At 46.3% G+C, this 15,320-nt stretch overlaps 1 protein-coding gene across 7 annotated transcripts in view; it reads right to left on the minus strand.

Annotated features, from left to right (window-relative positions):
- Window positions 1–15,320, minus strand: part of FAM120B (family with sequence similarity 120B) — a 92,185-nt gene that overhangs the window by 52,418 nt on the left and 24,447 nt on the right. For 6 of the 7 annotated variants that reach the window (XM_045544753.1, XM_045544754.1, XM_045544758.1 and 3 more), the window contains one exon: window positions 5,133–5,234. In XM_045544753.1, coding sequence (XP_045400709.1) covers window positions 5,133–5,234 — 102 coding nt within the window. Of the gene's footprint in view, window positions 1–4,651; window positions 5,009–5,132; window positions 5,235–15,320 lie in introns of those variants that run through there. The other variant, XM_045544760.1, reaches the window with a different exon arrangement.

A 15,320-nucleotide genomic window follows, 5' to 3' on the forward strand; every position in this document is an offset into this window, starting at 1 on the left:
TCCAAGAATCGGTTTCACATTTTTAAATAGTTGGAAAAAAACAAAAGAAAAATAATATTTCATGACATAAGAACATCATATGAAATTCCAATTTCAGTGTCAATCACTGGAAAACTGCTACACTCATTCGTCTACATGCTGATCATGGCTGCTTCTGCCTCAGTGGCAGAGTTAAGTAACAGACCACGTGGCCTGAAATATTTACTCTGCTGCTCTGCAAAAAAAGTCTGCCCACTTCTAAGGTAAATAATAAATCTTCCATTATCACAGTTATTTCAAACACAGTGACGTTTCTGAAGAACATTTTTTTCCTGCCTACAAAAGTCAGAGATTGTAAACATCTTTAAAACATAGAAAGGGATAATTAGGAAAATAATCTACAATCCCACCACCCAGATATAACCATATTTTGAAATATAGCTTCTAGTCCTATTTTTCTTTTACCCCAGGAAACAAACATGAGGCCTATATATATTTTTTTTTTTTTTTGAGACAGAGTCTCCCTGTGTTGTCCAGGCTAGAGTGAGTGCCGTGGCATCAGCCTAGCTCACAGCAACCTCAATCTCCTGGGCTTAAGCGATCCTCCTGCCTCAGCCTCCCCAGTAGCTGGGACTACAGGCATGCGCCACCATGCCCGGCTAATTTTTTTTTCTGTATATATATTTGAGTTGGCCAGATAATTTCTTTCTATTTTTTAGTAGAGACGGGGTCTCGGTCTTGCTGAGGCTGGTCTCAAACTCCTGACCTCTAGCGATCCACCTGCCTCGGCCTCCCAGAGTGTTAGGATTACAGGCGTGAGCCACCGCGCCCGGCCTGAGGCCTGTATTTTAATGTATACAGAATATTTATGAACACAGATAGCTCAGAGTGCACAGAGATGGGCAAGGAAAGGTTGACCTTGTGTTTCACTGCTTACACATAAAAGTTTAATACAAAAAAATGAAGATTCACGAGATATATTTAGTAGAATCAAGTACAGTCACGTGCTACATAATGATGTTGTGGTTAATGATGACATTATGATACCATATTTTTACTATACTTTTTCTATGTTTAGATATGTTTGGATACTGAGAAATAAAAATAAAATGTTAAGCCCTGACTGAATAGACCCCCTCTCAGACAAAGGGACCCCAGAGAAACTTTAAAACTGAGTTCTTGGCTGAGACAGCATGGGAGGTGGGACGGGCCTCCTCATACCCCCTGGCTCATTGCCCCCAGGCTCCCCACCCCCACGCCCCCAGGGCTAAACAGAACCCACCCTCGGGAAAGATCTGCTCCACCCAACTGCAGCCAACCTGGAGGATGCAACTCCCTCTGGCGGTTTCCACACAAGTGACCGGCACCCTTCCTGGAAAGAGGCCACCGACCACGGGGTGGTCCTGAGCAGTCCATGAGGCTGCCCGCAGCGAGGGTTTCACATCCTCACTGCACCTGCTGACGTGAGAAGGCTGAAGATGCCACCCTCGGGTCATGCTAAGGCCACCACTTTCTGAACATGGGTCCCACGCAGGGGCATGAAGCTCAACTGCGCATTTGCATTTCTCCTCTGGTAAATATTCATGACTGCTCCTACAGCTTGTTAAGTACCTACATTCGGCCACCCATTGAGCATAAACTCCTGTGCCCTCGAAGCGTTTGCTTCTTGGTTTGGGGGGAGGTCCTGCTTCCAGCCTGTACGTCGTGGGGCCCTCTTTTAGGGACAGAGCCTTCTTTCTAAATTTACAGATTCTGTCACTTTTTTGGTCAACACAGGAAAAGATAAGACCGCCAACAAAGATCAAAGGTGGCCCTTACACTTCACCCAAAATTCCATGGGCCGCTGAGATGTTTCTAGCAGCAATCTAGGGACCTAAACAAGCAACCTGGTCACCCCGTCACCCACCTGAATCACATCTAAAATGCATCCGCTTCAAAAACCTAACTATAAAACCTGGTAAGATTTGTGTGAGTGAACGGACAGGACAGCCTAGGGGCCTCTCAGGAGGGACGGAGCCCCAGAAGGCCAGGCCGAGGGTGGGTGACTGGAGGTCATCTCTGTGACTAACAACTTTGAAGACTGTCTCAAGAGACGTCTGGGAGGACTTGACCCCAGGGAGGGCTGTGGACGGGCCTCAGGAACAAAGCAACTGGCCCGTTTTGTGCTTTTACAGCCTTAAATACAAGGGAATAAATAAAGGCACCCTAGATGCTAAGCCATGGCACTTATACGTGCTTTTTATATGGAAGCAAGTATTTTAACAGCTGGGTTTCTGCATTATCGTAAGGTTATCTTCCTTGCATATACCTAAGGTGAAAAACTAGTAAAATTTTCTGGCTTGTATCCACTCTCAGGATGTGAGAGGTGAAACTCCTAGAATTAACCAGCATATATGTTATATCTCAAGTTCATTTGTGAAAGTTTTAATTCACAAGCTCAATTTATATTTATTTAGTACTCTTCGTTGATAGAGCATTCCTGGACAAAAAAAATATAAGAATTAAAAACTACTCACATACACAGTGAATCTTTGGATGAATAAATTTCAATAATGTATTTATAATAAGCAAGAAAATTCATTCAGACATAAAGTAGAATGCATTAACAGCTCAGGATATTAACTTCTATACTTACATGGATAAGTTGCCTAATTTCACGCTTACAAAATGACATCACTACTTCTATCTAATGCCTTCTAGAAACAGTGAACGTGGCTATAAAAAGTATTCAACACAAAAATTTAACCCTTGCCTTGTGACTCTAACGGGAATTTGTAACACATCTGACGAAGCTTCACGCTATTTTTACAAATGGGAGAAAAACCACTCCTGAGATTTTACCCATTTATTTTGCTCCCCGATGGTCAGGGCATCAGCTCCAGGCACTGGTGGCTGCGTCAGAAGCATCTCACTCAGCGCACACACAACCTTCTGCCATTCACAGAAACCCCTGAGATTTGTCAAGACTTTCTTGACCTGTGAGCATCAAGTGTCAAGATGAAAACCTTCAATGGTATAAGGAGAAATAAGACTTCACTATAATCATTTAATAGGAATTGATAGAATGAATCAAATACAGCTCCTTTTGTTCATGAAATGCATGGCTTCTCCACATCTCATTTTGCGAAACAGCCACCTAAGATGCTCTGCAAGCTTCTCGTAAGTCAAACGTACACAGATAGCCAAGAAATACTAAGCCTGCTTACTGATTGCTCAATACTTTAAAAATTCATTCAGTATATTCAAATCACCAATTAGATGTGTGCAATTAGCTTTCCTGGGGTTTCTAAAATAAGGATATGCTCTTAATGAGCAAAAAATTACACTAAGAGAAAAAAAAAAAAGTCACCGTAATCCAGCCTGGAGACAGGAGAGGCTCCTTCAATGTCTGCCTGGGGTCTGGCCCAAGGGCCTGCAGGAAGCACCAGAGCAGGGAAGCACGCTGGAAGGAGCACACGCACACGCCAGGACCTTCGCGACACAGCGAGGAGTAAAGGAAATGTGGTACCTACGCATTCTACACACGTGACCATGCACGCACCCACATAAAGATGGGGAACAGAACATACGCATATAAATGAAGTCCCCGAATAAAACAGACCAGTGTCTTGGTCCACCTGGGCTGCTGTAACGAAATGCCATAATCTGGGTAGCTTACAACCACAGAACTGTTTCTCACGGTTCTGGGGGCGGGCTGGTGTCTGCTGAAGCTCACCCCCTGGCTCCCAGACGGCACCGCCTGCCATGCTCTCACACGCAGAGGGGCAAGGCAGCTCTCCGGTCTCTCTCAGGAGGACACTAATGACATCTGGCCACCTCCCAAAGGCCCCATTCTCCTCATACCATTACAGTGGTGAACAGATTTCAACACATAAATTTTGGGGGCTACAAACATTCAGACCATAGTAACCAGTGATGACATTTCTCTTTCTGCTCCTTGGCTGGTCAACTTTAATTCTTTCCCCTTTCTAATTTTTAAGTAATCTCTATAATTTTGTCTGCAATCCTGCTTCACTTCCACTCTGTTGAAAAATATCTGTGATTCCTTTTTTATTAGGTTGGTGCAAAAGTGATTGCAGTTTTGGCATTGCTGACATCTGATACAATGATGCATAGCCAAATATCCTCTTTAACTCAAACAATGAAGAATATAATAATAATAAATCTTTTCCACATTATTTTTGGAAGGATACTATGAGATGAAAGTTACATATATAACAATGTTTCTGGAAAATTATTTTGGCTATATTTTAAAAAATACTTCTTGCTATAAAAACAAATGTCAGTGCATTTTAATTTGTTTTTGTGATAAGCACTAGGTTTGAGTCTGCCACTGATTGACAGAGTAAGGAAACATCCCCTAAAGTCACTTTTGTCAACTTCTCTCTCAATACAATTCCACTGCTGTGCTCAGATCCATATTTGGTAAATTATAGGCATATGTGACGGAAAATCGTAGTGACAACAGAGAACTTAATGTATATGAACACGGAATAGCAAAACTTTAGAAAAATGTGTTCTCTGAAACAATGACATGGCCACTAAAACTCAGCCCTAGACCTCAGCCCCCTCCCCAGCTGTCCAGGGCACCACCGACAGTTAGAGGCACCTGACCTTTTCCAGGCGCTGAGAACTCTCAGGAAGAAAGGCTGCCCTTTGTATTTACTTCAGCTAATTTTTAGGTGGACTTTGTTTTTCCTTCCCTCTCATTATGTTTTAATGAAAACAGAACTTACTTTCTCCAGTTAACTCTCCTTTATGCCCATTTCCAGTCCCAGAGCTCACCCGACGGACTGTCGGTGGTGGGGAGAGGATGAGAGCTGATACAAGCAGAACCCCCGATCCTGCCCAACTCCAGGGACTGGGCTCTGACCACAGCCACCCTGTGTCTTCCCTCTGCTCGTCACCGTGACCTGAGGCAGGCGGGAGGAGGAGGGAGCAGTGCAGCGCAGCAGGTGGGTCCAGGGCACATCTGCTATGACGTCACTTCTTCCCTCAGCTTGGGACCGCACAACACAGACACATCCATCTTGGGCCAAGGGTTTAAATGAAAATCAGGACGTGGAAAAAGATGCTCCCACAAGTGACCCATTCTCAGGCTTACACCACGTAACGAGGAGATAAGGGTTTACTTAAACCAAGGCTGTCTGTACCTGGGACAGTCATCGGCAGGGGCCTGACGAGGTCCGGGTGCTTCAGTGGGTTCCCAGGGTACACAAACCACTCCTTGACGGCCGGGCAGGTGCTGACGCCATCTGAAGAAAGACAGCAGGTCAGTGGAGGCACGAGAGGATGCTTCCCCAGGCCCCCGCGGGGCAGGCCCCACTCGGCATGAGCACAGGGAGCTCCCACATGCAAGGTGGCCCAGCGTGACCTTAGATTCCTACCCACCCTGCGAGCTGAGGGTAATCCGTTCGTTACAGCAAGAACCACAACCTCCAGAGCTGACAAAACCTCGGGACAATCCAGGTACTGAACAAGGAAACGGGCGCAGAGCCCAGCACCTCGATGACTCACTCCATCCTTCCTCCTTCCCTCTCACCCCCCCACTGTCCCAGAAACCTGCCAGAGGGAGAGTCCTTTCTGGTCTTGAACTCACTGTTTTAAGCAACTATCAAAACTATTATTATGTGAGAATATTCGAAAGCTGGTAGAAATAATCTAGAACAAAGGCACTTCTCTGTTGGATTAAAAACTGCCATAAAAAATTCAGTTTGACTTCAATTCCTTTATCCGACTCAGCGAAGCTTCTGTGCAAGGAAGAGCTGCCCACTCAACGCCCCCACCTGGCTGGTCTTGCAGCCACCAACTGAGCAGCCCCCACTCTCCCTCTTCGCCACGCCCGCCTTCCTGCCCTGGCCGCGGCCCCTCCACGCTCCATCCTGAGGCCCCTGTCGCTAGCACCCTCCTGCCCCTCCCTGGGCACCACGTGCTCGGGCCCCTGGGTGCGCCTGCTGGCCTCCCACCCTCAGAGCTGCTCCCTGGCAGCAGCTTCACCTGCTCCTCCCATCAACCCCGCTGGCTTCTGCCCACATGACCCCTGAGACGGCTTTGCCAGCGCCAGCTCGACCTCTTGGCTGTGAAACCCCATAGCAGCAGCACCCCCTGAGCCGGGCCCTTGCCAACCTCGGCCCCACTCAGGCTCTCCCCACCTGGTCGTCTTCTTCCCTCTGCAAAGCTTCTCTCTTCCTGCCCCTCCCTAGACGCTGGCCTTCCGAGGGCTCAGAAAGGTCAATGTCACAAGACCTGGACTGAGCCGGGTGTGCGGCTACCCTGCTCTGTGCCCTTCCCACGGGCCCGGGGTCAACACGCCGAGGCTAACGCCACCACCTCCCCCGAGACACATCCTGTCTTAGTGATGGGGTATGGTACTTCCGACCCCCGAGCTACTCCCAGTCCCTCCCCTGCACACCCATGGGGCCATCAGCCTGTCAGGGGACTCCCTGTCCCACCCCCACCCTGGCCCTGCAGCCCCCGCTCCACCATACATGGAGGTTCTCTGCTTTTCTGTTTTTGAGACAGGGTATCGCCCTGCCGCCCAGGCTGGGGTTCCAGTGGTGTAACCAGAGCTCACTGCAGCCTCAAGCAACCCTCCTGCCGCAGCCTCCCAGGTAGCTGGGACTACAGGTGCACACCACCACACCTGGCTAATTATCATCATTATTGTTGGTAGAGACAAGGCCTCGATATACTGCCCAAACTGCTTTTGCCTTTTTGAAATGAACACCTGACCAGGCTTCCCTCTAGTTAAGATCCCTCCATAGTCGCCCAAGGCCCCCAGAATAAAAGCACAGCCCAGGGGCCTACAGCTGGCCTTGTGGCGCTGGTGGGTGCCTCTTCCACCCAGCAGCTCTGACACCACAGCAGGGATCCAAGGGTCCCAGGACAGCACAGATGCAGCAGGTCCGGGCCAGGGCCTGAGGCCCTGCAAGACCCCGCAGTTCCCAGGGGATGCCGAGCGGGCTCACACCTCAGGCTCCGGCTCTGCTGATTCCTCAGGGTCTTCACACTCACCACGCCTTCCCTCACTCCCACATTTGGACGTGTGCTCCTGTGGTCCAGAGCTGCCCCCACCTTTAATCTCCAACTTGGTTAACGCCTCCTTTCCCTTGTGCCCCAGTGCACGGACACCCCCACGATGCCCTGTGCCCGCCCACAGTGCTCCGCTAGGGCGTGCAAACGCCTACGAAGCCTGTAAGCCACCCACCCCACGCGAGCTCCTGACAGTAACAACCCTCGGTTTCTATCACAAGGTCAAGCCAGATGTTCACGAACTGAGTTCAACAAACACATTCAACTCAGCCTACATTTCACTTATACACACGTACCCCTTCCCCCAAAAAATCGGAGCATTCTTATAGTTGTTAAAAAATAAAAACAAACACAAAAAACACCCCCTTTCTACGTAATCCTCCTGACCGGGTTTTAGTTACAGGAAGACCCTGTCAGCTGAGCGGTGGTGTGCTGCCCTGCTGCTCGGGAAGGAGTTTCTCACGATGGCTAACGCTGCTAGGCTTAGTAACCCACTGGGTAAGAACGCTGCCAGCTACCTCCTTGGAAAACCACTGAAATATTAACAATATCTACTCTATATTGTCAGTGTAGAAGTGATCGTCTTTCATCTAAAACCACTCACAACACAGCTTTAGGGCTGGCTTCCCAAAGAGTTTAATTCTAAAGAACTTACGCAGAGAAAGTAAACAGCCTCATGATGCTACCTTGAGCACTGACATCCTTTATTAGAAACACCAGGGAGATTTTCCACTGTCATTTTCTTTCTTGTTAGATACAGGGAAGCCGGTTTTTGCACAAATTCCAAGAGAAATGCCACCCAGTTTGGGCAGTTTCCCAGTTACAAAGCAGCAGGAAAATGCTGCCCATGGAGAACAAACAGTGCAACAGGACCCACAAGACCACGGTTCTGAACAAGCATCCGCAAGACAGGCCGACGGTCAGCACAAACACCAAATTTCCTCTTTTTCCATCACTTAAACGAACTGTGATTAATGCCCATATTTATTACACGGTTATTTCTTCATTAATGACAGAACTAAAGTTAATTTTTAAAGTGATGACTGACACCAGATGGTTCACTGGTCACACAACACAGTCCCACAGTGAACGCAAACTCTGCCACTCAAAACTCAGTACCCACAGCGACGTACTCTGCAGAGCCTTGGACATGAAAAACTCTTAATTTCACACATAAAATTAATTGGCCAGAGGATGAAACTTAAATCAGACCTGCTGATTTTATCTTTCATTGCCTAAATGAAATTTCATCTGAAACTGCGGCAAATTCCAGAGGAGACAGTCAAGAACCGTGTGGGGTAACAAACAGGAAAGGATATTAAAAGGCAGTGTGTCCTCACAGGCAAACCGGCTTCTTCTCACAGGGAAAGGGCATCTGAAGCGACGCCAGGAAACCACAAGCAGCTCCTGCAGACGCCCCGCGTCCTCGCCCGGCCTCTGCGAGCGCGTGGGCAGCAGGGTGGCACTCGGTGCTGTCTCCGCTCACGGCGAGGACCAGACGCAAGCGCGTGGTGGCAGAAGCACCAACGTCTGCGGAAAGTAAGTGTCGTGGTCTGCACGACCTCTTTACCCAAACCTGGCTGTCCATCTGGCAGCTCTTCATGGTTCGTCCCGATCGTCACTCCTGCCTAGTGACAGCTCCCGTGCTCCTTTCAAAACCAGAGACAGACGCAAACCGCTACCTGAGATCTTAAAAATAAACACACTTTACTGGAAAATCCTAGGGTTTAGCCCTCGCTCTGGAAACCACATCATTACAGAAGTTTTAATCAGACACGCACTTTGAAACCATGTCAAAAATGTTTGCAATAATTTGGTCTGCCTGTATTATAACAAAATAACCTTTTTATATATAAGGGAAAAAAGGAGAAAATTGAGTCTGGCAATTCCTAAAAAAAAGTTGATTTTACCATTAGAACTTTCAATTTGTAGGTTCTGAGTTCAAAAGAGCAAAGTCCCTGCTGGTTTACTCTCTACTTCAGGCTCCAGCATTTTACATGGAAAACAGAAACTAATATCATCAAGCCTGTTCGTTCGCTATTTCCAAAGACAGACATGTTAATCTACTTTGTAAAATCTTTGCTACATGACTAAGATTACTTATGTGTTTTCTGGGACCCAAACTGTGGAACTGCTCACACCTGCGGGCTCTATCCCACAGGAGCTCCGCCTGGATCACAAGGACGCCTGTGCTCCCCAGGTGCAGCCTTCTCTCCCACAGCCACCGCGAAGGAGACACGGATTCTGCTCGAGCGGACTCAGGAGAAGAGGACGGGCAGTGGGGACGTCGACCTTAACCTCCTCACACGGGGGCTTTCCAACTTGGTGACAACCCTTCAGGCTTTCAGAAAACGTATTTGTCCTTATGGTTCTGTAGTACTTTTATACTGTGCCTTGAACTATAATCCTCAGAAAACATAAGAGCTCCCCATTCCCTTTGTATACGTCTTTGGGGGAAAAGTTGCCCTGTGAGTAGTTATCAGGGTTTTTAAGAGCTGCCAGTCTTCTGGGGCTGTGCCCACGTGTCAGGGCACTGGACAGGGACAATCCCACAGTGTTTCCGTGGGGTTCCTGGGAGGTCTGCTGGGCGAGGACGAGAGCAGGGGGATCCCGCGGGGACGAAGGGGGAGCACCCCGAGTGCCAGAGGCTGCGGGTGTGCACACAGCTGTCCTCCCACCCTGTGAACTCTGAGACTGAAGGGGAAACGAGAAGAGACGCCGCCTTTGCATCTTTCCGAGTGTCTCTTCCATCTCCAAAAATTTATAGTTTCATGAAGTGATTTAAGCTAAGTTTATCATTAGGGAGACTACAAACCAGAGACGGAGTTCCCATCACAGGTAAGAGCAGGCTAAGGACTGTGAGCACGGGCCCCTCGGCCCCGAGCACGTCCCAGCACCACACACTCAGCCACACGCAGCAGACAGGAGCCATGCCAGCCACCTCCCTGGACAGGGGCCCCTGAGGTACCCAGGTGAGCTGGAGCGTCCACCAGATCACTTGCCCAAAAGGCACCCATGAACAGTTACTGTGAAGGATCGGGGCACCCATTCAGTGCCTGCGACGTAAGACCCGGGTCAGACCTCCGGGGTCAAGGGCTGCGCAAACTGGGCGAGGCCTCTGGCGCTCCCGTCTATGCTGCGTGGCCAAAGGGCACTTGCGATTTCCGGCTCACTTTAAATGAGTGGGCTGGTTCCCCCCTGCTACTCAGACCCACTTGGAGACCGCTGCTCACCTTACAGGATTCAAGAGACCAAGTCTCCCAGCTGTGCTATCTGAACTCGAACGCAGAAGAATGGCCTAAGCCAGAAAGAAAGACTTTGTATTTGCCAACACGGCCATGTTTTTAAACAATGCCAGGTGAGAGAGCGAGCCTGGGTGTAACTCCGAGGAACTCTGCTGTGTGAAGGTTGGCAGGGCGCAGGAGCCGAGGGCAGGGAAGAGAGGCCATGCCCCAGACCACCAGGCAAACCGCTGGCAAAGTCAGGCAGAGCCCCTGAACGAGAGAGGAGCTCTATGCAGGGTGGGGGGAGCAGCCTTGGTAAGAAGAAGGAGGGGAAACTTTTCTATTAAAGAGTTGAGAAATGAAGTAGTGAAATGTTCCCACAATGCAGAACAAAAAGACAAAAACAGGAATTAAAAGACGAAAAAATATAGAATATCAATCTAATAAGTCCAACATGATTCTCACAGCAGTTCTACAATAGGAAACAGAAGAGATTTTCTAAACATAGAGTGTAAAGAGAACATCTCAAATCCTTCCATGAGAAAAGAGTTACCAAAAAAGACGACATCAGCACCTCTGAACTCAGAGGATGGGGTAAGAGCCTTGACTAGGGACAGGGGTGGGCATCCAGGCGGAGCTACGACCACGGATGGGGGTGGGTGTTGGGGGCGGAGCTATGACCACGGATGGGGGTGGGTGCTGGGGGCGGAGCTATGACCATGGATAGGGGTGGGCGTCGGGGCCAGAGCCATTACCAGGGACAGGGGTAGGAGTAAGAGAGGGCAGAGGCATGGCCAGGGACAAGGGTTGGGGGACAAGGGTGGGGGGCCGAGCCACAACCAGGAATGGGGGTGGGTGTGGTGGGTAGAGCCGGGACCAAGGACAGGCCATGGGGCTGTGGGGCAGAACTGTGGCCCATCTTCCCTTCATCAGCACTGAGACTGGACAGACTCTCCGGGCATGTGCATTCACATGCTAGACAGTGGGCAGTGCCGGATTGTGGTCCCAAACGCAGGTATGGGAGACAACTCAGAGGCCAGGCTGGCCACCACTGAGCTTGCACAGGGCCTCGAGACAGCGGCGTTCCCACCAGCCATGTGAGGAGACCTCGTCCCACACACAGGCACTCAGGTGACAGCCCAGCAGGCCCTGCCATGGCAGTAGGGTCACCCTAGCTCTACAGGAAAAGCTATGACAGACTCGCCCTCGCATGGGTCAACAGCAAGGCCTAGAAGGATCAGGGAAACTAACTGCCCAACAGAAGAAAACTCTTCGTAGCACCAAAAATGTTCTAGCATACAACCAAAACTACTGGACACGAGAATGAGCAAAAATATGTGGACCTCTTAGGAGGAGAAGGCAATAAATGGTCCAGAAGAAGAGGTGAAAAGAGATTGAGACAGAAGAAAATTGAAGAAATAATGCTCAATTTTTTTCGAATTTGAAGGAAATATAAACCCACACGTCTAAGAAGCTCAAGAATCTCACCTGGGAAAACAGGAGAAAACCACTTCCAAGCTCATCTTAATCAAATTGCTGAAAACCAGTAGTCAAGAGAAAAATCTTAAAGACAGAGGGAAAATGTCACATTACATCTGGGGAACAACAATGACAACTGTCATCTCCTGGGACACCACAAACCAGAAGAAAATATAACGACATCTTTAAAGTGCTAAGCACAAAAAAAAAAAATCTAAGATTCTACATCTGGCAGAACTATACCCCAAAATAAAGAGGAGATACAGCCATGCTCTGCATGACAGGGTTTCAGAAAACGACAGACCACACAGGCATCCTTGTGACGTCCTCATGATCCTGACCCCGGGAAGGCCCTAGACCAATGTGTTTGCTTGTGTCTTAGCTTTTAATAAGAAACTTAAAAAGTAAAAAAAATAAAAATAAAAATTTTTAGAAATAGAAAAAAGCCCATAGAATAAGGATATAAAGAAAATATTTTTGTATAGCCCTATGATGTGTTTGTGTTTTAAGTGTTATCACAAGAGTCAAAAAGTTTAAAAACAAAAATTTTATGAAGTAAAAAGCTTATTACTGAAGAAAAAAATGTCTAATAAATTTAATGTAGCTTATGTGTACAGCTGATATAAAGCCCACAGTAGTGCACGGTGATGTCCGAGACTTTCACACTCACTCACCACTCACTGACACTCAGAGCAACTTCCAGTCCTGCAAGCTCCACTCAGGCCAAACACCCTGTGCAGATGAACCATGTGAATCTTTTATACCACAGTTACTGTCTTACACATTTTTACCTTTTCTGTGCTTAGACATGTTTAGAGACATAAGCACACACTGCTGTGTTACACCTGCCTGCAGTACTCAGCACGGTAACAGGCTACACAGGTGTGTGGCCAGGGAGCACAGGCTACACCACACAGCCTCGGTGTGTAGCGGGATCCACCGCCTGGGTGTGCGTCAACACACGCAATGATGTCTGCACAAGGATGAAACTGTCTAGCGACGCACTTCCCAGAAGGTACCACTGTGTCATCAGGTGACACAAGACTATGAAAATTCAGGGGGGGGAAAATTCAGAAAATTTAAAACTACCCCATAAGAAATGACAAATCAAGATCTTTTGATGAAGAAAGATGATGCTCAAAGGACGATGGAAACTTTGATCTACACAAAAGAATAAACAGCACGGGAAATGGTACACATAGGAGACTTTTTATCGGACAGTTATGGTGGCTCACACCTATAATCCCAGCAATTTGAGGGGCCAAGGCAGGAGGATCGCTTGAGCCCAGGAATTCAATGCTGTACTGAGCTGTTATCACACCACTGTGCTCCAGCCTGGGCGACAGAGCAAGACTCTGTCTCTAAAAATAAAAAAATAAAAACAAAAAATTTATCACAAAGACTTTTATCACTTATTAATTTCTGAAACAGATAACTATTTAAAGTAGAAGCTGGCAAACTACAGCCAACAGGCCAAATCTGTCCTGCTTGTTTCTACACAGCCTGAAAGCAAATAATGCTTTTCATATTTTTAAATGGTTGAAAAAAATACCAAAGAATAATATTTCGTGACTCAGGAAAATTATGCCATATAAAGTTCAATTTTGTCACAGGTGAAAGTTAAACAGAGGTTTACTGCCACCCAGCCACACTCGTTAGTTTGCATAATGCCTGTGGCTGTTCCAGCACTACAAGGGCAGTTACAGAGACCGTGGGGAGCCCTCAAAATCCACAACACTTATCATCCGGCCCTTCACAGAAAAACTCTGCCAATCCCTAGTTTAAATTTTTTTTAAAAAATCATGTATTATAGGGCATGAGATATATGCATAATATATGCATAATCTCTAAAGGTTACATATTATATGATTACATTTCTATAACATTCTCAAAATGAACAAAAACAGAGATGCAGAAGAGATTAGCAGTTGCCAGAGGACAGGGACGGGGGTGGGGGGAGAAAGAGCCTGAGAACAAGGGGCAGCACGAGGGATCCTGCCTGGGGGTGGCCGGCCCTGTAACTCGACTGCGGGGGGGTACAAGACTCTCTGCCCAGGATAAAACTGCACACAACTACACACATGTGTGCAGGCAAACAGTGGTAAAATGAATAAGGTGTGCAGTCTAGTTAACACCAGCATACCCATGTTCACTTCCTGGCTTTGAAACTGCACAGCAGTTACAGAAGACGTCGTCTTTGGAGGAAGCTGGGTGAGGGGCACATGGAAATCTATGTATTATTTTTGTAACTCCCTGTGAGTCTGTAATTATTTCAAATTAAAAAGTCTGAAAAAATATACAGAAGACATAAAACAATAGCAAAAATGTTAGAATGAAACGACATTGTTAAAATATTTGTGCATTATGGTGTATTATTTGAAGGTAAATTGTGATTTTAAAAATATACATTGTAAGCCCTTTAGACCAACCACTTTTCTTTTTTTTAAAAAACAGGTAAATCTAATCATCCCAATGAGGACATAAAGCAAAATACTAAAAATTATTCAATTAATCCAAAAGAAGTCAGGAAGAGGAGAAAATAAGGGGAAAAAACACATAGCAAAGAGCAAAATGGAATACTAAAACCCAATCATGCCAATAAGTACATTACATGTAAATAGTCTAAACACTCCAATTATAAGAGATTGCTAGACTGGATATGATGTTTAAAAGAGAAGCACTTAAAACATAAAGACAAAGTTTCAAAGGATATATAAAAAGACACACCATGCAATCATGAACCCTGAGAAAACTGGAGTGTGTATATTAATACAAGAGAAAGTCAACTTTAGGACAAGGCGTATTATCAGACCGAAAAATGAAAAATCTCATGTTAAAAGGGTCAATTTATTATTAAGAAACCTAACCACCTTCAATTTATATGCACCTAACAACAGAGCTTCAAAGTACCTTCAGCAAAAAATAACAGAACTGAAGGAATAAACAGACAAAACCACAATAATATGGGGAGATTTCAACACTCTTAGAACTAAGATCAAGTAGACAGAAAATGAGCAAAAGATTTGAACAACCCTATTAACACTGCTGATATTTACAGAACACTATACCTAACAACTGTAGAATACACATATTCAAGTACCCAGCTAATAATAAAGTAAGCCAAGCAAATAACATAGAATATACTTCATTGTTATCATCATAAATAAATCAGTAATCGCAGCATTTTATTTTCATATCCTAATAATGTAAACTTCATGTAGAATGACAAAAAATTGAGGGAAAAAGAGGAACTAAAGAGCAATTGTGAAGACAAGTTCCCCCTGAGTGGTTTTTCCTGTTTATGTGGCTATCTAATGACGTTATCTACGTGGCTATACATAAATTACATTAACAGAGTATGAAATTTAAGTTAGTGAGGCTTCTATAATTTACTCTCATTTATTGAAGCAGTCTGAAAACAATTCCAAGTAAACATTACTCTGTAACGTAAACATTTTTTCATGAGGAAGATATCTTTTTTTATCATTAAAGCCAATGTGCAATCATCCATGTTAAGAAAGAATATGGACAGAGAGCCAAATAAGAAACTTTAAAAAATTACTTAAACAATATTTGGCCCCAGAGTTTATTACATAGTTTATTTCT

This window comes from Lemur catta, chromosome 2, assembly GCF_020740605.2.
Source record: "Lemur catta isolate mLemCat1 chromosome 2, mLemCat1.pri, whole genome shotgun sequence".
Taxonomy (NCBI): domain Eukaryota; kingdom Metazoa; phylum Chordata; class Mammalia; order Primates; family Lemuridae; genus Lemur; species Lemur catta.